This window comes from Epinephelus fuscoguttatus, linkage group LG20 (assembly GCF_011397635.1).
Source record: "Epinephelus fuscoguttatus linkage group LG20, E.fuscoguttatus.final_Chr_v1".
Lineage (NCBI taxonomy): Eukaryota > Metazoa > Chordata > Actinopteri > Perciformes > Serranidae > Epinephelus > Epinephelus fuscoguttatus.
Window position 1 is genome coordinate 15,846,268 of NC_064771.1, and position 24,554 is coordinate 15,870,821.

Sequence of the window (24,554 nt, forward strand, 5' to 3'; positions counted from 1 at the left end):
GATATATGTTTTAACAGTTATAATTATGTTCCTATTTTTCCACCAACCTCTGTAAGATTTTTCATAAACATCAACAGGCTCCAGCTGAATGGATATTTTTTAGAAACACCCACAGCTAAATCCTATGCACTGGTTCATGCTTTGAATCACAGCATTGAGCAGCCATTATTTGTAGTACTCTTTTTGTTAAACACAATCAGAAAAAAGCACAGGTGTCATTAATCAATGAGGGCCATATTTTAACATGTATTAAAGTTTCCCCGGGCCCTCATTTTATGTATACTGCTTTATTGGCCTGAACAGGGACATCATTAATGCTATTAATTACACCTGTGCTTTTTCTGCTATGTCTGTGTTAGTGAAATATATTTATAAACCCCTACTTGCAACATTATGCTCTTAAAATAAATCTGTTAATAAATTGCTGGTGGGAAAAGAAATTATTCAGTTGAAATAATTGTTTGTGCAACGCAGTCAGCAGTGGTTGTAAGACTAGGTGTGCCAACTAATTTGAAAGCGATTCATTATAGGCCTGAAGTCAAATAGAGATTTGTGTGCCTGAGTCTAGTGCACATCATCAAATAACAATTAGTTTTTGATCTTATCAAACAATAATTAAATACTCAGTGTACTGTGCACTGTATAGTAGAGCTAAGCCTCACTCAACAATGTGTAAATCTAGCCAGGGCTTGGATCAGGTGGCAAAGAGTTTCAGTTTCATGTAAATTCCTCTAATATATTCCGTCATTCTTATTTGTGAATGAGCCCATGTAAATTCTGCTAAACAGTGGCCACTATGGCCACAAATGACAATTACAGGAGGATGGCAATTGTCATACATTGGGAAAATATTTTTGCTAACATTAGCCACCTTAAACTACTGCTTAAACTGGACTGGACCTTTTATACCAAATTAGGTCTGAAACCCATTTATTTTTGGCTCGAAGTGCTCCAAACAGAACCCATTCTATGTTGGTGGAAAAGGGGTATTGTATTCATTTGAGCACGGGTGTGTTTTACTGCTTACAAATACAGCTTTTCGGAAAAAGGATGTGTTATTTCATTCTAAAAAGTTACAGAGTTTCCCTTTAATGCAACCTTAATGCTGATTTTGATTTAGATATTTTGTCATATAGATTTTTGGTCTGTGGGTGATGGCAAATGTGCCGAAAGTGACTGCCTTCTGATTTACCCTGAACTTCTTTCCATGCATATCCCCCTGCGACCCTGTGTCCTCATACGAGGACATCACATTGTGCTCGTTTGTGGACAGTTTTTTGTGCCATCTAGTGGCAGTAAGACCACAATACACCAAAAAACAAGATGGCAGCCATCTCTGCCAAGTCTGCAGCCGACCCTGACACAAAAGTGGACGAGGTCCCAAACCTGATCACATTTTATGGTTGAAACTTGTTTATTTATGATTAATAATGTTTGTAGTATGACTCGCCCTACAAATTTTACCATTGTTAGCAACGGTTACAACGAAGACATAAGGAATTTATCATCAGCTCATTGAAGGACATTGGGACTTTGTTATCGTCTCGTTTGAGGATATAGGGACTGGGGACTATTATCATTGACAGTGTTTTGTTTTTTATACTTACCAGGTCCTACTAATCCCAAATAGCTTGGAGAAATTGAAAATGCAAACCAAACAAAAGTTCGGGTCTCAGGAAGATATGGTACATAAAAAAAACCTACTGAGGACACCCCTCTAGGACAGAAAGAAAATAATCACACACGTGAACAACGCAAACACATTTAATATTAAATGTTGGTTTTATTTTTTAATCTTTTTTTGTTGTTTTTTGTTTTTTTTTTCCAAAGTCGCTTGATAATCTTGACAAAATTGCAACATATTCCATACTTCTCAAACTGACGGTGTGTCTGTTCCTATTCCAGATTAGCTGTGGAGGGAAAAGTTGTGCGCTGTTCTGGACAGGTGAAGTCCTAAATGATGAAAAGCAGCTTTGACCGTACAAATAAAAAGAACACATGAACGACTCAGAGAGACTCCACACTGGCATCCTATGTCGTAACGTTGCTGGGGGGTCAGGGGTTAAGTGTCTCTCTGCATAAGTCCTGGTTTTGCCAGGCTGAACGAAAAAAAAAAAGAGTGACTGAAGAAAAAATTCAGGGGCTCAGTAGCAGAAGTGTGTATGTGTGCATCTGTGGAGGGTTAAGGGGGGTGCAGCACAGAACATAGAACAGGCCAAGCACACAAAATGATTCCTTCCTGAGACATTGGCATGTGTACAGTAATGATGGTCTGGATGAAACGTATGTGTTAACGGTGAAGGCGTTTTGGCGTAAAGTGAGTCACAGGGTGTGAGGTTGCTCTGGATCCGGCATAAAGTCACATATTTGTTTCTACCACAGGTTGCCAGGGGGGAGATTTGTGAGGACTTGGTTGACAAACATCACATTTGGGACCTTCACTTGCCTGACCACTGACAAAGCAGAGGCATCACTACAATCTATTCTTTTCCCATCCACGACAGATTATCGATTCATTCAGAGGCTACTGAGAATCACTTGTGTTTAATACAGTGTGTATGTACACCAGTCTTCACATTTTTAACTCTCTCTTTGAAGCTGCGGCTCACTTGAACTCGGCGGGCGACAAGTGGCATCCGGCTCACCATTTTCAGAAACACCATCTCTTTCTGCTACATGGCCAAAAAAAGCTATGCCCCGACTGGAGTGCTACTTTGTCATCTACTGTATGTAAAAACATGTTTTTAAAAGTGAAGGGCGAGGGGGGGAGGAGGTTGAAATTGTCTGTGAAAGCCACATTCTGAACAGCCAGTGATTGGTTAAGGGTCTGTCCAGTATTTAGTAGGACACAAAACATGAAAGAACTTCCTTCAGTAAAATGTGCTCAAAATGTCTTTTCTTGCATCACAAACCTATAAACAAAACACATAAAAGGTATTCTTAAAAAAAAAAAAAATCAGGTGAAGCCTAAAACTCTTCATAGTTTTAAAGAAATGAATACAGCTTATATACACAAACTCAAAGGCTACTTAAAATACACCTTAATAATGAATCTTCATTAATTTTGATTTCTTGAAAGGACCTGTGACCATATCATACAACCATGTTCATACAATCATTTTTTTCCATTCTCTTGGAAGCAAGAAAAAAAAAACAAAAACAAAAAAGAAACAAAGAAAAAAAAAGGAAAACAAATCCAACCTGGAATAGTAGGTGATATTCATTGCGACTTGTTTTCTGTGCACATTTGTTTGTGTATGTTTGTTTGTTTGTGTGTGTGTTTGCATGTGTGTCGGCGGGAGAGAAATTTCAACATCTTTTGCTTTTTGTTAATTAGAATAATGTACAAATGTGATAAAACTGAAAGGTTTCTCTCAATACTCTAGATGGGTATGAAAAGATTCAAACAGTGAAGGAGTACAACAATTTCTAATCTCAGAAAACATGTCCTCGTTTCAACCTGCCGCTCTGTTCTGGACATGTCGATCACAATAGTTCCTTAACTTTTTCTATATATATTTATATATCTTTTTGTACGAAATCTGTTTTTTTCGAAGTTGGAAAAAGAGAAAAGACCCAGAGTCTTTGAGGAGGGGGGGTCTTTTGACAAGTCCCAAGCTTGCAGTCTGCCTCAGAGTACATCAAAAAAAAAGTGTCTGGTGTTCGTCAAGTCAGTCTGTATGCATTGTCCTTGATCGTATATTTGTCCCACGGTGCTCCACCCGCTCTCAGTTCCATTCGAAACACCTCTCCGCTGCATCCAGATTTGTTTCCATTAGTCTTTTGGAGAAAGGTGGAGAGGGGAGGAGCAGCAGTGGAGGGAAACGTGGAGGGAGAAGGAGGAGGAGTCATCAGCAGTGTTTACGGTGTGGTCTCTCAGAGGCATCCTGTTGCCCCGACCTGCTCCAGCCTTACCTCCCCTCACGGCAGGGCGGCGCTCCAGAGTGAGGGGAAAGCAGATCAGGAGGTGGGGAGTTGTGTTGTAGGAGAGGCTGGAGGTTGGCTCTGCCAGTCTCCTGTGTTCAGCAGTCAGGGTCAAGGCCCCCCGCCCCCTCCTTCGCCCCTCCTCTTTAGAACGTTGTGGGAGGAGACAGAGAGCATGGTGAGGAAAAATAAAAAGGTGGGGCCGCTACTACGGCGATTGTGTGGCTGGACTGCTTTGGGCAGAGCTGGGGGAAAGACTGGGGCTGCAGCTGCCTGGTGGGGCGCCACTGGGCCGGCCGCCTGCAGCCCCGCTTTCCAGACCTTCTGAGTTCTCCAGCATCTCCTGGATGAGAGGGGGCATGGAGCCGGGGATCTCCATCTTTAGGGTGATGACACGCTCAGCTCCTGCAGGGAGGGATGGACAAAATACATTTTAGGTATTTGTTTCTTCTCTTCAACACAGTTTAAACTATGTGAAATTGAGAACCATAAGCAAAACTGAATGTGTAGAAATTAGACGACTAAAATGTTATTTATCATCAAAATTAACAACAATATTTCAGCATAGGTTTGCTTTATCACAGCAAAAATCATCTTCCCGATTATTATTCCCTTCATCAACTAATCTGTTTTAACAATATGCACATATAAACACTGATGGTTAGTAACAGACCTTTAGCACTGATGCTTCTCAGATCAGTGATCTTCATCAGCATCTTGGGGAACATGTGCGGTTTGTGGGGCCTCCTCCTCCTTACGTAAATCTTCAACGCCTCCAGGAGGGGCTCCTGCAGGATGTCCACCTTCTCCGCTTGTTCCAAGTCTTGACGATCTGTGGAGAAACACACAAGTCCAGAACCAAATGTGTCAATAATCTCCCACTGTCATAATCACATTTAGCCACTAGGTGGAGCTCTATGAAAGAGCACAGCACAACCACATTACTGCTGTTTCACCCACAGACAGGGGTGACACTCAGTCCAGCTCATAGCTGTAGTAAACTTTAGAGGAATGGTCAGTAAGTTTTGAAGAGACGTGTAATACCTCCACACAGCAAACAGATGGCGCTGAGAAGCCCCGTCTCGGCATCATCCATCTCCAGAGGAAGCAGCTGGTTGGCGAAGGCAAAAACCAGGTCTGTGAGGGGACCGAAGCCTGCGTTGTGCATCTGGGTTCGGTTTAGCGTGAGACCATCTGAGAAAGTCATGGTGTCTTGCTCTGGTGTGTAGCGTGTACAGATCCGGAGTATCTGGGGACAGATTCACAAAACAATTGCTTTGTGCTGCTTTTAACCACTCCTGTAACTCTGCTTCTGTTAAAAAATCTCTTCCGTGATATTTTGTGAATATAGCAATGCTGGACTGTTGTTATTACCAGGATATCCAGACAGGCGGCTTTGAGCAAAGTGATCTGGTCGGCGATGGTGAGCGTTGTGAAGCCAGGCAGCTGCTTAGCAAACTCCACCGTCTTTATGATGCACTTGGTGGAGAGTTCGCTGAACTTGTCCCACAGGTCTACATCCAAGGATACACGTCGTTCTGAGCTGTTAGTCTGGAAGGAGAGGAAGAGGCGAGGAAAATATTAGATATTTCAGTGACTATAAACTACAGCTAACAAATACAGGGACACACAGGTTGCCGGTGTCTTGCTACTGACCGTAGTGTATTTGCCCAGCTGGCAGAGAGAGGGGAAAGTTTCCTGGTGCGCCTTGCGAACCCTGTCGATCATCCGCTCTGTGTCAGGACTCAGCACGTAGCTCTCTGTGCACTCCTGCTTCTTCTCATCCTTTTTCTTCTTATTCCGGTCGTTTCTCACGGCTGCAGGGGGCAAAGGAGACGGGCGGAGATCATTAATATGCGTGAAAGAAACTTTTGGCCTAAGTGACAAACTTGACCTCTTGACGAACTTCATGTCTACGCTTCGTATACAGTAGTTCGTACTGTATCTCGGTGACATGTTTAGGAAATCACTACTGAAAAACCTGCAGTGTAGGCGAAACTGTTATGACCTTTATCAGCCAGTTGAATCTGTATTGCTGTATGTCACGCAGCCTATATGCCCCACATAAGTACTACCACAAGGTAAACTGAGATTGAGATCAAAGGCAAAGTCATCAGCAGGAAAAGATGCTCTGTCTGCAGCAACCAGCAGCAGCAGCAGCAGCAACCGCAGCATCACTTCTCTCATCCTGTGCTGTAAGATAAATGTTGTGAGACGGCTCCATCGACGAAGGGCTATGGTAATGGAGGGGGGGGGGACCTTGAAATAATCCAATGCGGTTTCCCTCTGGGCGATCTGGCTGAGAATAGTGTGCTCACCCCAAATGACAAAAAACACTAGGCGGGGTGTTTAGCATTGGAATCCCATTACAGGCTCCATCCATTTCTCCAAGCCCATCCAGACTGGGGTGCAGTTTAGCTACGACTGGGTTGTGTATGTGTGCGTGTTGAAGGTGGGGGTGGGATGGGTGAGACGGGGTGCTAGTTGATAAATAGTGGTGGGGGATGGAGCTATCCATAAGGCTGACAAATTGCCACAGCTTTCATTAGGGGTCCCGGCTAATCTAATAACATAATATGACAAATATCCTGCCTCTAATGGTTTTAAAAGGGCTCGGCTGCTGAGCCCATACCGGAGAAAAAAACCTTCCAGCTTTCTCTCTCTCACATCTCTCTCTCTCTCTTGGTTATACAACACACGCTCTCCTCTCTTCATTCTCACCAATGCACACTATCTCCCCTTTCCAAAATTGTGTTTCCTGCACTTTAAATCATCCCACTTTCCTAAACTCATCTCTATCAGTTCTCTCATCTCTACCTCCCCTCCAGGTACCTGAATCTCCCCCAGCCGCTGACCTAAGATCAGATTTTCCTTGTCTTAATCCTAACCTTGACCATTAAGGGTGAGAGCGCTCAGGCTGATGGGAGATCAGTGTCTGTGACAGAGGGGCATGGCCTGGGGCCAGGGAGGGATGCACTACTCGGTGCTGCTGCTCATCCATCAGCCCGCAGACAGGCCTCCCTGCCTGGGAGAACATGAAGGGAAGGAGGAAGGAGGGGGCTGGAAGTCTAATGCTGCACTATGTTATTGCTAAGCACTGCTCACCACAACAAGAAATGAAGAAGACCCTGCTGTGCAGATGGAGCACGGTAATGCATTATTTGCCTGCGTTTTATTGGTACTCATGCGGTAGGCTGGTGTAGTCACCAAAACACCTATTCAGCAGGAAACAATGCCGTAAAGTGGGACTCCAATCCCTATATTACACAGGATGTTATCGCGGGCAGATTATGAGACAATGGGCCCCTGGGCACAGGCATGCAGACGGCCCCACCACCTCTCCTAAACAGGAGCAAGACACAGACTTTGTGCTGGCTGTGCCTCTTTTTGTTTTTGTCTTTGTAGCTGTTTTGTGTTTCTTTGTATTTGTTTTCTGCCTCTTGAAGTCATTTTGTGTCTCTTTGAAGAATATTTGTGTCTCTTTGAAGTTTGTTTGCATGTCTTTGTTGACGTTTTGTGACTCATCACAGGTCAGTTTGTGTCTTTGAGGTGTATTTGTATCTTTTTTAGGTTATTTGTGTCCCTTTGAAGTCATTTTGTGTTTGTTTGTAGTTCCTTTGCATGTCTTCATGGCCATTTTGTGTCTCTTTACAGGTCAGTTTGTGTCTCTGAGGTATTTTTGTATCTTTTTTAGGTCATTTTGTGTCTCTTTGTAGTCGTTTTGTGTCTCTTTATAGTTCCTTTGCATGTCTTTGTTGATGTTTCGTGTCTTTTTACGGGTCATTTTGTGTCTTTTTGTAGTTCCTCTGCATGCCTTTGTTGATGTTTTGTATCTTATCACAGGTCAGTTTGTGTCTTCGAGGAATATATGTATTTCTTTAAGGTCATTTGTGTCCCTTTGAAGTCGTTTTGTGTCTCTTTTTGGTCATTTTGTGTCTCTACGGGTCAGACTGTGCCTCTGAAGTATATTTTTTGGTCATTTTGTGTCTCTTTGTAGTCATTATGTGTCTCTTCATAGTTCCTCTGCATGTCTTTGCTGATGTTTTGTGACTCATCACAGGTCAGTTTGTCTTTGAGGAATATTTGTATTTTTTTTTTTTTTTAGATCATTTTGGGTCTCTTTGTAGTTCCTTTGCATCACTGTGAGTCCCTTCCTTGTCGATACTGAGTGACATTTTGCAGGTGAAGGCCAGAAGGCCCCTGACACCCCTGTGCCCAGTAGGCCTGTTCGGCAATCCATCCATCTATGTTATGATGGGACATTTTATTAACTATGTCAATGAAAGCAAGCAAAAAATAAATATATTGCTTCCCACTTCCACTTCCTTTAATGAGCTAATCATGCCTTAGTTAGTGAAGGAACAACCTCTTGAGCAGAACTTAAGCTTTTGAGGCCAGTTGCATAAAACAGTAGTAAGCTGCTGAACGTATTTGGGCCAGCCCCGCATGTGGAGCTGATTGGGAATCTGTGTCCTGCTGGCCCATGAGGGGAGGGGTGGAGGGCTGCAATACAGTCAATGTCCAATTAATTCACAAATAAAAGTGGGGCATCCCTAGCGCCCAGACATTACCCGCGCTGACAAATTGGCAGCACAATCATAAGCCGCACAACACAATTTAATGAAGTCATTAAAGAACTATTAGGCACGACTGGCGATCTGTCATGGCGAATTGCCACATGCAATAACTTGGGGGGGGGGGAGGTTTGCGGGGGAGCGAAAATGAAAGAAATACTGCCTTGCTTTTTTTTATTATGTGTGTGTCTGTGTGTGTGGACTTGAATGTGCATTTGATGTTTGTGTGCGTGCTGACTTCAAGCAATGCATCTTTCAAAATGCATTATGAGAATATGAATGCTAATGGGGGAACTTGCATCCTGGATTGTTTGCGGTTACGTGTTCATTGCATAAAAATGATTTACAAGAGCTGGTGTGTAACGTGCACAGAATACTGTGACAGCGCACACGCTCAGCCATCACTCAATCATCTGTTCTCGGAGTGGATTTCAGCCGCAGTGTGCAGTTAATAGACAATTTCTGTTAGTGCCTCGGTGTGTATATGTGCGCGTGAGTGTGTGTGTGTGTGTGTTTGTGTCTGTATACAAGACAGAGAGAGGTGGGCAGACAGGGATAATTCGTGTGAGGAAAATTAAAGCGCTGGCAGCTCGTCCATCACACAGATTAAATTCAATGGAAAGATAAAAATGTCAATGTTCCCCCTGCTCCTGCTGCTCGCAGCGCAGAGCCACCGTCGACAGTGATGAAACTTTCTCCCTCTCCCTGTCCTCCAGCCTCTCTCATCCCTCCTCCCCCCACCTCTCCGCTCTCTCAACTCCAGATTTTCATTCTCGCTCACACTGAGTTCAATACTCTTTCCTCTCACAGCCTTCATCTTTCTCTACTATCCTGCCTTTCCTGGGCTGATGTTATCCTCCCCTTGCGCTGTTCTCCATCATTCTCCGCTTCATCTTATTTTACTTTTATTACTTTTTCTATCGCTGAATAACACCTTCCTCGAGGAACATGTGGGCGATAGCTTTGTGAGGGGGGGAGGGGGTGATAAAGAGAGGGGGAAATGGCTGGTGTGAACTCAGAGACATGAATTCAGTTTCTAGGATTGTGCAACTGAACCATATGATCGTTCCTGATGCACAAAAAAGACTCAAACTGAGACGTGTCAGCAGCGGGAATGAAGTTACTTCAGCTGAAATGTGATTTAAATATGACATTGTGTGTACATGCTGCTGTAGAATCAAGCCATTCCAAACCTTGAACCCAGACTGAAACCTTAGAAAGTTTAATTTGGATATTTTTAAAGGTGAAATTTCAACTCTTATTCCAAAAAAAGTTGGGAGGCTACGTAAAATGTAAATGAAAACAGTATACAGTGATTTGCAAATCCTTTTGGATATACACTGGGGGAAATAAGTATTCAATGTGTCAATTTTTTTCCATTACATATTTGCCAATGCAGCTGTTCACTTGAAATTTAAACCAGACGTCAGTATCAACTCAATGAAACTACACTAATAAAGAAATCGTAACATTTCAATCCATAAAAATACGTGCAATAAAGTGAAATGACACGTGGAGAAAGTATTAAACATGCTAACTAACATTAATTTCATACTTGGAGAAGCCAGTTGCAATGCCAGCTTCATGATGTCTTCTATATGAGGAAACTAATCTCTCACAGGGTTCAGGTGGCATTTTGGGGGGGCCGTCCCTCTCATGTAAGGAACCACTGCACTAGGCAACATGTTTATAACTGAGCCAATACTTCCTAGCATTTCTCATGTTTCAGCCATGTTGCTATGATTGTAAACTTTCATGACTTGCTGTACATTAACCTTCATTGTGACCACAAGTCTTAGACTTCTTTAACCACATGCTGTCAGGTTGATAACAATGTGCCACCAGGCTTACAGGCGTTTCTCTTGTAACCCTCCACTTGCTCCTAACACCCCCCCTCCCTCCTTCTGACGCCGTCTTGCTTGGCATTGCCACCTGGCAGCAGGCCTGGCACTGTCGTCTGGAGCTGTCTGCCGACAGACACAAGGTCACCCAGACGTCCCCCAGCGCTAGCGGGGGGTCCACCTTCTGTGTGTGTGACAGCAAGTGTATGGTGTGTTTAAGTGGAGCTGTCTGAGTGCATTTCTGTTTAAGCAGTTTTATTCATATCAGTTTGTGTTTGTCACCTTGCATGTGCATAATGTGAGCGTGTGCATGAAATTATGCACAAGCATGCATTTTTTTGTGTGCGTGTTCTCTTGTCTGAGTGTGTGTGTGTGTGTGTGTGTGTGTGTGTGTGTGAAAGGCAGAGAGACTCCCTGCTGGCCCCAGATGGCCAGCCTCTCCTTCCTCACCGGCCTGGACCAGTTTCACTAGCCAAAGTCACTGCTGAGGACACAAGACGAGCACTCAGCACGCTCTGCACAAAATGGCCGCAATCAGAAAAAGACATTGCTGGTAAACTTTAAGCTGCTGAGCAAAAGTGGCTAAGTCAATTTGATAATAAAATTTCAAGCCTCCACTCCATTCAGAAACCGGCTTTAACTTTTGCAGTATTACTAAATAACCACTAGATGGCTCTCCAACTCCAGTCTATCCCCTCATTGTGGGCTCTGTGTGTGTGTGTGTGTGTGTGTGTGTGTGTGTGTGTGTGTGTAAAAGAGCCGGCTGCTGTGATCCTACTAACCATGATTAATGGCCCCATTCAAAGGTAAGGAGCTCAGAGGATAACTTCTTTTACTGTAAGCCACAGTGCTGTGGCATGGGGAGTGCTCCCTGCACTCGCTGTACCAGAAAGATGAGGTAAATAGCGCTGGGAAGACAAGAGGCAGGGAGGGATGGAGCAATGGAGGACTGTTGGCATGTGCATTTAAACAGGCCTGTGAGCGGAGGAGAGGCACTACACTTTCCGTCTGCATATTATTAATCTATTACTAAGCATTTATCAGTATTCATGAGGACAAATGTGTCCCATACACACATTCTGTTAATGTGTAAAATGATAGCGAACGTGTGTATAACTGACTGTGTGTCATGTGATCAGGCTCTGCTGGCCTCTGAGTTCTCTGCGGTCACACCTCTTCCAATTACTTTATCAAGTCTGACTGCCTGCGTGTATGTGTGTGTGAGTGTGTGTGTTCACACAGCCCCCGGGGTGCAATGATGGGAGCAGACGCCTGCTCTTTCACTCTCGGCAGGTGAGAACATATTCATCACAGAGGCCTGCCAAGCCTGGCGACACCCTGACTGTTATTGCCAGTCTGCATCACGGCTACCCTTTGTCTCGCTTTTACAGCGGATATTCTCTTAGAGATAAAACCTCCAAAAAAAAAAAAAAAAAATCAATCAAAGCATCAATGTGCGAGGAATTCTTAGTAACAGCTTTGATTTTACTCTGAATTTGTTATTTTCTCGGAAAAATGACAGCGCTGTTGTAAATAAATAATAAATCAAGCGCAAACACACACACATGAACTGCCGCCAAAACTGATGTGTGTGTGCATCAATAATGAACGCTTATGCAATGTTGGTAGTGGAACAAATGTCAACAAATGCTGGGGCTTAGGACTTCCTGCAGTGGTAACAATCATGCTAACCCCTCAGGGATTAAAACAACTATGATGAGATCAGTGCGTGGCCCCAAAAAGCCTTGTGGAAGAAGCAGGGAGTTCTGGGTAATGCAGTCCCTTGTATACTTACACTCCTTAGACATCCCGACTTCCAGGCACTTCTGCAGCCGACAGTACTGGCAGCGGTTGCGGGTGACTTTGTTGATAATGCAGTTCTTCTCCCGGTGACAAGTGTACACCATGTTCTTCTGGATGCTTCTCCGGAAGAAGCCCTGTGTGACGGAGAGACGGAGAGGTGAGTAGATGAGGAGAGAAGGCAGGCGCAGACGGATGGGTGGCAAAGGGAGTGTGAGGGAAATAGGACTATCTTAGCAAACAGAGTAGCGAACAGCTAAATGACATGGCAAATAGAGTTGTATTGTTTGCTGTTGCGTGTCCGCCCAGCGTATGTGCATTGGTTGCCTTCTGCAAACTCTCATTGCCCATGTTTACAATGTCCCTTTTCATTAAGTTCTCAACAACAACTAACTTGCAAGATGAAATGAATGAAGTTAAAAAGAGGCCATGTGCAGCTGCATTCAAAGGGCAATACAGTACCAAACACTTAAGTCCTTAAAAGGCTTATTCCATGACATAATCCGCACAGAGACTAACAGTCGGAGAAGTATCAGCATCTTCTGAGGTCGCCCACCTGCTCAGAGAGGGCCATCCCAACATTAAAGCTCTTATGAAGATGTGTCAGGTCCAAAGGCTTTTGGGGCAAAAGGCACAGGGTTACTGGGTGCCATATAAGCGTGGCCTAGTTTACACAGCCAGAAATAAGCAATTCTAGATCCAGGCCAAGCGCATATTATTAGAGAGGGAGAGACAGAGAGAGAACATAGGCTGAACACTGTTGTGTAAGAACAAAAAAAAAAACAAAAAAAAAGGAATCCCTCTTTTCAATCTGACTAGATCAAAGAAAAGACATTTAAATATTTAGTCCATGTGGTGGAGGACAAATTATAATGAGCTCATCTTTGGTCACTGAGCTGGAATGAGAGATCTTCGGGGAGGCTAACTATGTTTTGATCGCACAGGAGCAAGACACAGAAACAGAGGACAGTATCTCTCCCTAATAGATATGATGAAAAGCATCCGAACTTCTGTTGTCCTCAATACCAACTCCAATAAAGCCGATGTTAACCTTTGTGGCCTCGTTGCTTCAACATCCCTTGTGTGTCAAAAAGATAAAAAGAGGTTAATGCAAATCAGCCACTGAGCGCTCCGGACACATGTGATACAGGTCAATGTCAGTATTGATGTGACACAGTGGGACGTGGAAAGGTGGGTGGGGCTAGCTCGGGAGAGAAGGAGGTGGGGTGGAGTGTGGTGGGGTCGCTGCCAGGGAGCCCCATCCCATGCCGAGGGATTAGCTCTGCTAGCCGACAGATGGCCGGTGGACCTAAGCCTGCAATTTGTCCCTCCCGGATCACCGGCCTCTTCTCACATCTCCCGTCCACCACCGCAGAGTGGAAGTGATTCTAATGAGGAGGAAATGTGTACGGGTTGTAATGTATCTGTCTGAACAACATACCAGTGATAGCTTTGATTAAACACAAAGCATTTTAATCCTCAGAGGGTGACATCACCTAACATCTCTCCAGGTTTCATCAAGGCCTCACATCTGCTTTGCAACTGGTTGTCACAGAAAAAAATTAGTGATGGGTTGCTTTCCAGTCAAAGTCCTGCTCCTCACACATCATATCCAGCCTAGAAATAGAAGGTCAGGTACCTTGAGCAGATACCTGCAAACTACTCTGAGCAAACCTGCCGTGAGGCCTGAACAAACAAAGCCGAGAGAACGAGGCTTGTAGTTCAACATTAATTGTCGCGGCTGATGCTGAGGGATAAGTCTGTGGCCTTTGTGTGTGCCTGTGCGTGCGTGTATCATGTCCCCTTTGATCCGACTGGGCCCTGACCCTGACCTCAGTGTCACATGGGATTGACCCACTCCCCCCTCGCAATCACGAGGCTCAGGTGCCCTCTCCCAGCACCTCCCGATTGGCTGTTGCTGCCGGCTCGTGGGCCAGTCGATTGTTCCTGTCCCCTCCTCCCTCCCCTCCTTCTTTTAGGAGTCATTGCTTCCTGCGGCCCTTAAGCCTCTTTTTGTATCACCGCTTAATCCACCCGGCGACAAGAGCCCTCAGCGGGCCTGTCAGCCACCCTGCAGCGTTCAGAGGAGATGAGAGCTGCGAGGAGAGGGAGAGGGAGGGATGAAAACAAGGAGAGAACGGCAACGGCACATACATGATTGTATGTGTCACGTGAATTGGCGGCTGTCTACCTGGTGTGCGTTGTGAGCCTCGTGCATTAATGAGTGTGTCAGTGCCTTCTACTTTGCATGTGTGTGAGGAAATGCTTCATTAAGAGGGAAGTAGGGGGGAATCTGGGGTTGGCGAGTTCACAGGGAAGCACAGGAATCCTCTCTTACGTGACTTTCACACTGTGCCCAGATTAAGAGTGCGTTCCCAGCCTCCCACTGCGACCGTGTATGCGTGTGTGTGTATGTGTGTGCGCCTGTGAACGCCGCCTCTATTACGAAGCAGCTACTGCTACAGCCCACACATTAGCAAAGACGGATGCTTGGTAAGAGGGCTGAAAAACACAGCAAACAGGGGACATTCTCGCTCCAAGCGGTGGTTGGGGATTTTGGGAAATATTGGTCGCTTGCTTCCCTCCCGTTGCAGCGGATACCAGGAGGAGATATCGCCTGCTGTGCGCTGCCGTGCCTCCAAGACAAAAACATAAACATGAGGGGGTGGGCATGCATATTTAATGTTTAAGTGTTAATATCTGGAGGGGAAAAGAAGTGCAATGCCGGTGAGTATGTGCGGGCGGTGGAACTTAAACAACAAACGAACGAGCTGTCTCCAAGTAGCAGAGCTCAACATCCCCCTCCTGTTTCCTCTGTTCGCTGCAGCCCCCAGGAAATGCCTTTGTAGTTTGGCACGCTGTAGCAGAGCCGACGCTGCTAACCCTCGACTTACCTCGGTCTCAGATGAGACAACCATATACATTCACATGCCTGTAGTGCTGAATTATTGAGTATGCTATGCCAAGTCATCTCCTCTGAAGTCAGAGATATGGAGAAGGCATCCTGAATTTTTCAAATTAGCACTGCGGCTGTTGAGTGGGCAGACAGCTGGACTAGCGGCTAGCTGTTGAACTAGGTATATTTTCATAGTTTTAGCCAACATTTCTAATGCTTATGATATCATTGTTGTGTAAATTGTTGTGTTATTTGGTGGCGGTGACAAATTAATCCTAGATTGAAGCTTTCATACCTGTGTTGCAGTGCTTCAAAGCAGCAATGTGTAGAATTTAGAGGCATCGAGCAGTGAGGACTGCGGATTGGAGTGCGCAAAAGGTGAACTCCCAGTTAGTATTCCTTCAGTGTGCATTGTCTAGGAAGTTGTTACCGGGAGCTGAATTATCAGCAGAGATCTAACTCTCTCCAAAAAAGAAAAAAAAAAAAAACCGCTAAAAAGGAGTTTCACGTTAGAAATGAGTGTTTCTCCAATGCTGTTTGGCTCATCTCAGACAGGCCACTAACCCAGCACCTGCTAATGTGTGCTAACATTTTTCATTGATAACTTAAGATCCACATGTTCAGGAGGTTGTTACTGGGAGCCAAATTATCCACAGATGTCTCTCTCTCTCTAAGACAAACAAACCTGGTGATTTAAACTGGTAAAAACACTGAATAAAGTAGTTTTATTTTAAAAATAGGAGTTTTACTGTAGAAACATGGCTTTGCATCATGGCGTGGACAAGGACCTGCTCCCTGTGTAGATACAATGACTCATTCTAAGGTAACAAAAACACAATTCTTATTTTCAGGTGAATATAAACTAAAGAAAACAATCTACCAGTATACACTCCTAAATCCTACACACTGGACCTTTGACAATTCAGGGTGCTAAGAGTGTCAAGAACTAACGGTGAAACTTCTCCATTAAGTTGTCATTGTTCTAAAATAATATGCTCTGCACAATAACTGTTGCCTGATGAATTAAAACATCAGCTGTATCCCCGACGTACAATAACCTCACAAAGCTAATTACAGTGTCAGTTATGACACGTTCTGAGCTGTCGGAGAAAACAACACTGTGATTGCTAAGGAGAAACAACTCATTACTCAAGTTTACAGCTCGTCTATTGTTTGCACTCCTCCTATGTTTATCACACTGCTACAGAGTTCTTACCTACCATTAGCAAGTGTCAGACTGCTGTGTGTTTAATACCTTTTAAATGCCTCCTTTGTCCTTTTATACTGACAAACTCAAATCTCATATAAAGATGTGGACAGAGCAGTATGCAATAACACAGGCGACCACTTACAAATGCGCAACCACTGTATCTGCTTCAGGCGACGTGAGGTGTGTTTAACACTGACACTTACCACAGAATAGATTTCATACTTTCATACTGGTCTCACACAACCACATGCACACACACTCTCACCAGAGGCTGTGATTTAGCCTTGTTATTTCACTTATTACCCCATTCAATCAGATGCTATTAGACAATGGGGAGCACTGTTAAGCGGACACAGTAAAAGCACTTTGGGGCTTGAAATGGCCGCAGAGTTGCCGCACACCTTTTTGAGATCAAAGTCAGTGCTTTTTAATACACACGTAAGCACTTAGAAATAAAAATGCATAGTCAAAGTTACCAGGTTCCCACAGTCTGTGCTAAATTGTGTAAAAACACTATTGTGAAACACGATTACTTTAGAAAAATTGAGTGCGTCACCCACACTACACAATACTATCATGACATGGGCACATACGCACCATCTTCCTTTTTCTCATCCTTTGCTTTTCTCAGTAAACACAGTTGTAATTTGTCTTGTGTTGACAGTAAAGACTGTATTTCCAGTAACATCTGTGAATCACATCTGTGTGATATTTTTTAAATGATTCAGGAAAGTAAGAATTGACTGTAGTCTGAGCAAACTTAAAACAATATATTACTTGAAATGTTCTGACTTTCAATTCAGGAAATCAATTTGCAGACAGCGCCCACATGGAGCAGCACAGTCTGCAGCAGTTTGGTCGCCCCTATAAAACAGCTCAGGGGTCAGCCTCAACTTAGTTTATTAAATTTTTATAAGATGGGTTTGGGGAGCAGGTTGAGTTTCAAAGAGCACTTGGAGGGTTTCTGTTAAAGGGTTATGTGTTTGTATAAATAAATCCTTGCTTCCTTGCGTCCCTTTGTGCATTCTTTACTCCCCTTCCCCCCCAGTGCTCTGACCGTCTTTCTTCTGGTGTCAATGAGTTCAGCTGTGGCCCCTATACCCCGTCCGCCTAATCTGCTGCCCCCTCAACCATCTCCACTTCTCCCTTTCGAGCTGTTCATGCCTCCCAGAGCTCAGGCTGCTCTCTCACCCTCACTGTCTCTCCCATCTTTGTATCGTTTTGTCTGCATTTCTAAATTCCCCCTCAGCTCCTGCCTATCCTCACTGTTTCTTTTTTACACTGCTACTGCCTCCTGCCTTCTTCAATATGCCTTTTTTCTCCCTGCTCTACCCCCTTCCTTCCTCACCACTCCTTGTGCTGCACATATGGCAACACATACAGACCACAGTATTGGCTGCACAGTCGATAAGTCAAAGGGTCTAGCGGGCACCTGTCACCAACAGCACCACACTGCCTGCCGTCATCAGACCACTCCCTTCCTTCTCCTGCCATACACAGGGCTGTTGTCACGAGAAAACCTTACATGGCGTATTTTCCGTACTCTTGTTTGGGTCAAGACTTTACAACTTCCGAAATCCTACTTGGTAAATTCAAGAAAGCATTGCCAGGGTGGTTTGTGAGATGTTGACACAGTGGATATATAAGGTTTGCACCTGGCAGTAAGATTACATTAGATTCCACAGATCCCTCCTCCTCATCTCTGTCCTCCTCTGAGCTTACACAACTCTGGCTCTGTGCCTTGGGAGAAGCGAGATAAAGAGGTCTGTGTGCTAACACTAGGAGGGGAACATGTATGCATGCACGCAGCAACTATCGACTGATAACGCAGCAGATGGGGGCTATAAGGCCTCTTCAGCACCTGCATAACATGGCCGTATTGATAACAGACGGCCAATGTGGACTCGTCAGCAGAGCTGATACAACCAGCAGCAGCACTCAAAAAGAAAAATAAAATCCTGCACGGCTGACAGAGTTTCACATACCTTACATGATAAGATGCAGGCCCATTATAAACGTTATCTTGTTTTACAGTGTGTGCAGATATACATGTTCCTCTCTTTAAGTGTTGAAAGAGGCAATCGCACTCTGTCCAGGTCATCTTGACACTTTGGCAACTCAATAAAGCAGCCGGTGTCAGTAAATAGCCGCGGTTAAATGGGCAGTATTTCTTTATCCTGACTGAAATTATTCTGATGTGCTAAATTAAGCGATCAGATAACATGCGTTTACATGCCCCGAAGCGTTTAATCAGCATATAACTTTTTAACTTTGTGCATATGGCTCCACCCGCTGTGAAGCGTCTAATCTGCTGGAAAAATAACAGATGAAGAAGAAGAATATGGTTTGTTTTCCAACCTTTTGGGGAAAATTAAATGCATCAGTAAGTATCATAAGTGTAATCTAGGTTATTTTCTGTAGCTACAAATTACAGATGTCCCCTAAACACCTCACATGCAGACTATGGGTAGATGTTACAATTTACCAATGCTCCCTAAACATCTCATATGTAGGCTGCTGGTAGTGATAGACGACTGTTATGTCCAGCAACTCCACAATGCAGCCTGTAACAACAATGTTACATTGGGCTAAGGTTTCAAAATCAAAGAATACATTTATTAATCAGAGTGCTGACACTAGCAGAGCGCTTATGAACGATTCTCTCTGAAATCAGCAGAGGTTATAAGGCACTAATATTTTCCTGTTTAAAAGATTATCAAAAGGTTTACACCACCCGCTCAACCTGATTTCATCCAATTGGGCCAGTCTCCTCCGACTGAGGTGGTCACGTGAAGCATTTTTATTCTTATTGGGCTATTATTCTGATAATATTAGGTTCCATGTTAAGGCACCTAATCACTGCCAATTAAACAGTAGTCAATTTTGACTAATTTTCAACACTAAATTGGAGAATTAAACACTGATGAAAACCCAACAGGATGCCAAATACTCAAAATGACATGCCTTATCGTTTCCATCCCCTCAGCTTAGCATGTGAAGACCAGACTGTACTTTTCCCCTCTATAAATCACATGAAGGTCACAAGATTGACGAAACATCTTGCTTGCTTGGCAGTTTCAGAGAAAGGCCGGGAGTCTCACCTTGCAGCCCTCACAGGCGCTGACACCATAGTGGTACCCTGAGGACTTGTCCTGGCACACAAAGCAGGGCTTGTAGACGCGGGGCGGCGGGGGAGGTGAGGGCGGGCTTGGCACTATCTCCTCTGAGCTGGTACTCTGGGTCTCTATCGCTGCGGAGAGGAAAAGAGCAACAAGGAAAAGGGGGTTAGTGAGCGCTATCAGATGGAGCGCTGACAAGACATGCAGCATTAATCGATACCAGTGGGATAAACACAAAATCTCATGTGTGCACTCACACAGATCTTAAACAACCCGGTCCAGACAGATACACTGCTGACAAACATCCAATACAAATCACCAGAAGGGGAACTTACTCACTTTCTAACAATGTGTTTGAAAAGAGGGGGGAAAAAAACTGCAAGTGCAAGGACAACTTCTTGATCACACGTTTTCAGATCCGCCACAGGAAAACTCCACAAAACATCTTCAAAGAACAAACACTTTCTTACACACACACACAGACACATCATCAAAGCACCAATGAAACCAGCCTCTGCAGAGTATTCTTATTTTCTGCTGGAGTTTTGGCCTGCGTGTGTATGAGCGTTACGGTGAGAGGCTGCTTTGCTAGCAGGGTTCAAAGACAGGTTTTCTCCTCTGATACACAGCCCGGAGTTGTGCTTTTATTTTTATTTTTAAATTGCACAGTCTTTTTAAGTAGGAATGCTGGAAATATTAAAGGATAAAACATATACTGTACCAATTAAGGGCAACAAATGGCAAAGCATACTTCTCCCTACTTCTGACAAAACAAGACAGGTCTTTGTAACTTTTTTATCCTCCCGACCAAACACACACACACACACACACACACACACACACACACACACACACTGCCCCTTAGTCAATATCACACCAGTAAACACAAAGCGGCTGGATGCGCTCCGTCTTCATCCAACAAGCACTAATATGACAAATCAAACAACATGCGAGCGCTTCACAGGCTCCCATATTTCCTATGCTTGTACATAACAAACACAAGTAGTCCAGGATTGTGGGGAAGTAACCTGCTGTTGCCTTCATGTAATATGTATTGGACTTTGACCTCAATATCCTGTGTGTTACAAACACAGCTCTTTAATCAAATATAAAAACACACATTCACAGCAGAGAGCTGCACCCCGTGGCTGTCTAAACAAGTGTATAACGCCTGTTAGCAAAGGATGCTTTTTTTGTGAGCTAGCTCTGTGTACTTCTTTTTACACTGATGCCATTATGATACCTGAGTTTTGATGCCAAATGGCTGTTACACTGTGTAATTTTTTCCATTTAAGGAAATAAGATACACTTGGCATGAGTGGCGGTGGCCTGAACACACACAGCCATTCACAAACTGTGATTAGTTACAGTACAAAAATCAAAACTAGAGATCTGAAACAGCTGTTCCTGACCTTTTTCCTTTCTATGATTGAGTCAACTGATGACTTAATGCGTAACAATAACAGAAAAACTGCTAAACTGTACACAAAATCCGAATAGCAAGCGCAGTAACTGCAGAAAGTTTGTGTAAAATGAGAGATTAGGATGAATGAGCAGATTGTTTCCTGTGAATATGACATCAGAAATTCATTTTCTTGATATTTTTAGTACCTCTTTATACGATTTTCTGTATCATGGATTTTTTTTTCACTTTTAGCAATCACAATACTAAATAGGCGTCTTTTTTGGACAAATTCTTTAAGGTTTTCTTCTCCCTGACATCTGGCCATTGCTCTATAAGCTCTCTGGTTATTTTAACTGCGTACTGAATACTGCTTTCTAAGTTTATATCCAGAATGATAAGCTAAACTTAGGAAAAAAAAAAAAAAAAAACCATTTAGTTTTTGTCACAGAAGTGAGAGCAACACTGACATATAGGTCTTCTGTGTCTGTCTCCCTTAAACTCAAGAAGACCCCATGACCTTTGTGAAGCTGTCGCGACCCCCAGGTGTTGGAACCAGTGAACTAAATCCTTCTGCTTCAGTCCATATCCATACAGGTTTACTGTACACCAGTGTGCTTCTATGCAGCCCTGATGCTCCACCCACCATCATCAGCTCAACAGAAGAGGGATTGGGGAGGTTGACAAGCAGCTCAGGAGCCACCTGCAGCTCAGTGTGTAAATAAGCCATCTATATTTAACAGATTGGGCTGGTTCAGCAGGCCCCATAGTACAGCTGGGAACACAATCCACGTGACAGCGCCGCAGACAAACACCGCGATCGCATTGGATCCTGAGACAGCCCACACAACTCCAATCTCACAGCACATCGGGCAATATGAAGCAAGGGTGAAGTTTTTCTCCTTCTCTTTCTGTGGCACACACACATGCACACACACACACACACACACACACACACACACACACACGCACGCACACACTTTCCTATCTTTTTATAGTGTCTCTGTGCTGGTCTCAGCTTGCCAATCTTCACGCGCATGCAGCAGATGGTGCAGGGGAAGATTACATTCAGAACAACCAAAATAAACCAACCTGATGCCCAGATATGATCTAGGCTTCCTGTAAAAAAAAAATAAAAAAAAATCTGCCATCAGGGAGACACACAGCATATCCAAGTGGGTTTCAAGTGACGGGTGACAGTTAAGCTAACGGCAATAAAGCTCACATTGCAACACCTAACAGTGACACCCAATCAGGCCCCGCGTATTAAGACATTTCATTTACGAGGCCCAAATGTCATGTGCCACTTTGACACCAGCAGCAACCTTTCAAGCTCCTTGGTGTAAATGGGTCAATACGGGTGGAGGGGTGAAACTTTGGATCGCAGCCTACAGCCAGACACACAAAGAGTTTTTTCCTGCCTATTGAGCAGATTCTTCGGAAATGTATTTGCATTATCAGGGGAAATGGGAGGAAGAGGAGAGCTTTTTAAAATGATGGAGGGTGGAGATGAAGGGAGGAAAGCAGGGAGGCACAAAAAGGCAAAGAGGAGACGGAGAACTATGATGTGTTCGAGCAATAAACAAAAGGCAAAAACACAAAACAGATGAAGTGATAAAAACTGGTACACACACACAGGGAGTGAAAGCTCGGCTGTATTACTTTATTTTCCTCCCTTGAGTTTTTAAGATTCATCTACGTTACAAACACAAACGCACGCACACATACACACAGCTGTCAGGATTTAACTCGCAGCCAGGAAAAACTACGAATGGGAGTGTTTTTGTGGAGCTAAAGTGCAAACGATTAATTTCAGAGGAGATTACAGGAAAGGAGTGATACATTTGAGAGAATGTGTGGACACATGCTCGTAAACAAGAATGATACTGTTTTCCAGCAAGGAGAGTTATGCATATTGCAGTAACACATACTTTTTTTGTTGCGGAGGAAAAATGGGAGGTGATTTTATGCAAAGGAGGTGAAGGATTCAGTCACAAAAGTCGCGTTTCCACCACTGGTAATAGCCACATCACCGCGCCATCTAACTGTCACTGTATTTCCTCTTTACAAGCGATGCAGAGAAACATCTGCACCACACTGATCTTCCACAGAACGCAAACATTTTTAGAACAAAAAAGAACAAGCTGTGTTTACAGTCTGTCGCAATCGGTGGGATATTTAAAAATAGGTTTGTGCATTGAGTCCTTGTTGAGCAAGAGTGATGATTCTCTCATGACCCGTCAACAGACTGCAGCGATTCTAGCTCCACCTTTCAGTATCGGATTAGTGCGCAAGGTACCTCACCAGAGGGGGATGAAAACCGTACTAATGTGTGATGTACTGAACTGAAGTGCTTGGTGGAAACAAGGCTAAACTGAGCAGGGCAAGGGCGAGTGTGAGAAGGACAGGGAGAGAATCTGTCCTTTGCTTCTCACTGACATCATGCCACTGGGCCATGCAGTCGCACCGCGCTCATGTCAAACAAATTAAACTTAAATAGAGCAGCCATTACATAACATGGCATATTTTCTCATTAGCAAAAAACCATTCACAGTTTTCCGCGCTCTTCTGCCTCTCTTGATGTGGACTGATTACAGCCCCTGCGTTGTTAGTGTGACGACAGAGCTATTCATCCACGCTGTAGCCGGCCTTCAGTAGCAAGACGTAGACAAACAGATGTGCCACCCACACACATACACATACACATAAACATGAAAATTGCATCCATGCCTACATTTACGCAACTAAGGGCTTCCCTGGAGCGATTTAAAGAGCCCCATCGGTCGGACACACACACATAAACACGCAGCAGAATGCACGCTCCTAATGAGAGCACCCATGGAAATCTGGGACACAAGGACAAGAGTCTGTGAGGGGGCTGGCGACTGTAATTAAATACAATGGCTGGCTTCTGGAGCCTTGTCAAGCTGAGGCATGGAGCAAAACAATAGCAGGCCTGTGGACGGAGGGGCAGAGAGGCTCAGCGGAGAGGACAGAGCTACTTAGCCCTTCAGCAGCCCTCACCCAGGCATTATTCAACACCAGCCCGCATCCAAGCTCTGATCAACACCAAACTATCATACAAGCCTGCCTATTGTGCGATCCACGAAATCATACGCACAAACACTGGAAGAACTGACTCACGCTCGCCTGGAGAGCTTCCTTCGATATCCTTGCAACATATTAACACTGGGAATGTGTGTGTCTGGCAAGGTTTCCAGGCCGGAGCCCCTCCAGAGCCCTGCAAAGTCACCACGGTAACTAATACTTGAGCTACGGCTAGAATATCATTCCTTTAGCCAAGAAAGAGAAACATGAATAGACAATAACACGCTGTTTTGCTTAAGGATACAGGCACAGGAACCCTGAAAATAATGTTTAAATGAAAAACAGCGCTGATAAGGAATCTATTGTATTGTGGTGAGGAGGTGAAACATGCCAAGCAGACTGTATGGTCACCGCAATTGTTGCTAACCAGACACAAGGCTGGATTCAAGACTACAGCCTGGCATGCTGTCAGACCAGCGCAGGAAGCGGGAAGAAACAGCACAGGCCGTCAGGTGCAACCAGAGGAAACAAACCTGACACTGCACTGTGTTGAATCCACTTAAAAGGAGGATGTGTGTCTATCATCTGACCACTGGCTCGGACTGAGAACTAGCCTTTCAGCTAATCCTGGCATATTTAAAGGAAAACAACGCCCATTTTCAAAATTGATACATGGTATTCCTATGGTCTAAGACAGTCCACAACTCAAACCTGTGATGTCATACGGTATAAAGTCTGGA

General features: G+C 44.2%; 1 protein-coding gene across 6 annotated transcripts in view; it reads right to left on the reverse strand.

The window, feature by feature from the left end:
* Window positions 1–2,772: 2,772 nt before the first annotated feature.
* raraa (retinoic acid receptor, alpha a) overlaps window positions 2,773–24,554 on the reverse strand; it is a 174,759-nt gene continuing 152,977 nt past the window's right edge. For all 6 annotated transcript variants that reach the window (XM_049562642.1, XM_049562645.1, XM_049562641.1 and 3 more), the window contains 7 exons: window positions 19,347–19,495; window positions 12,135–12,276; window positions 5,581–5,741; window positions 5,299–5,475; window positions 4,969–5,173; window positions 4,598–4,756; window positions 2,773–4,329 (listed from right to left, as the gene is read on the reverse strand). In XM_049562642.1, coding sequence (XP_049418599.1) covers window positions 4,133–4,329; window positions 4,598–4,756; window positions 4,969–5,173; window positions 5,299–5,475; window positions 5,581–5,741; window positions 12,135–12,276; window positions 19,347–19,495 — 1,190 coding nt within the window. In that variant the 3' untranslated portion in view covers window positions 2,773–4,132. The remainder of the gene's footprint in view (window positions 4,330–4,597; window positions 4,757–4,968; window positions 5,174–5,298; window positions 5,476–5,580; window positions 5,742–12,134; window positions 12,277–19,346; window positions 19,496–24,554) is intronic.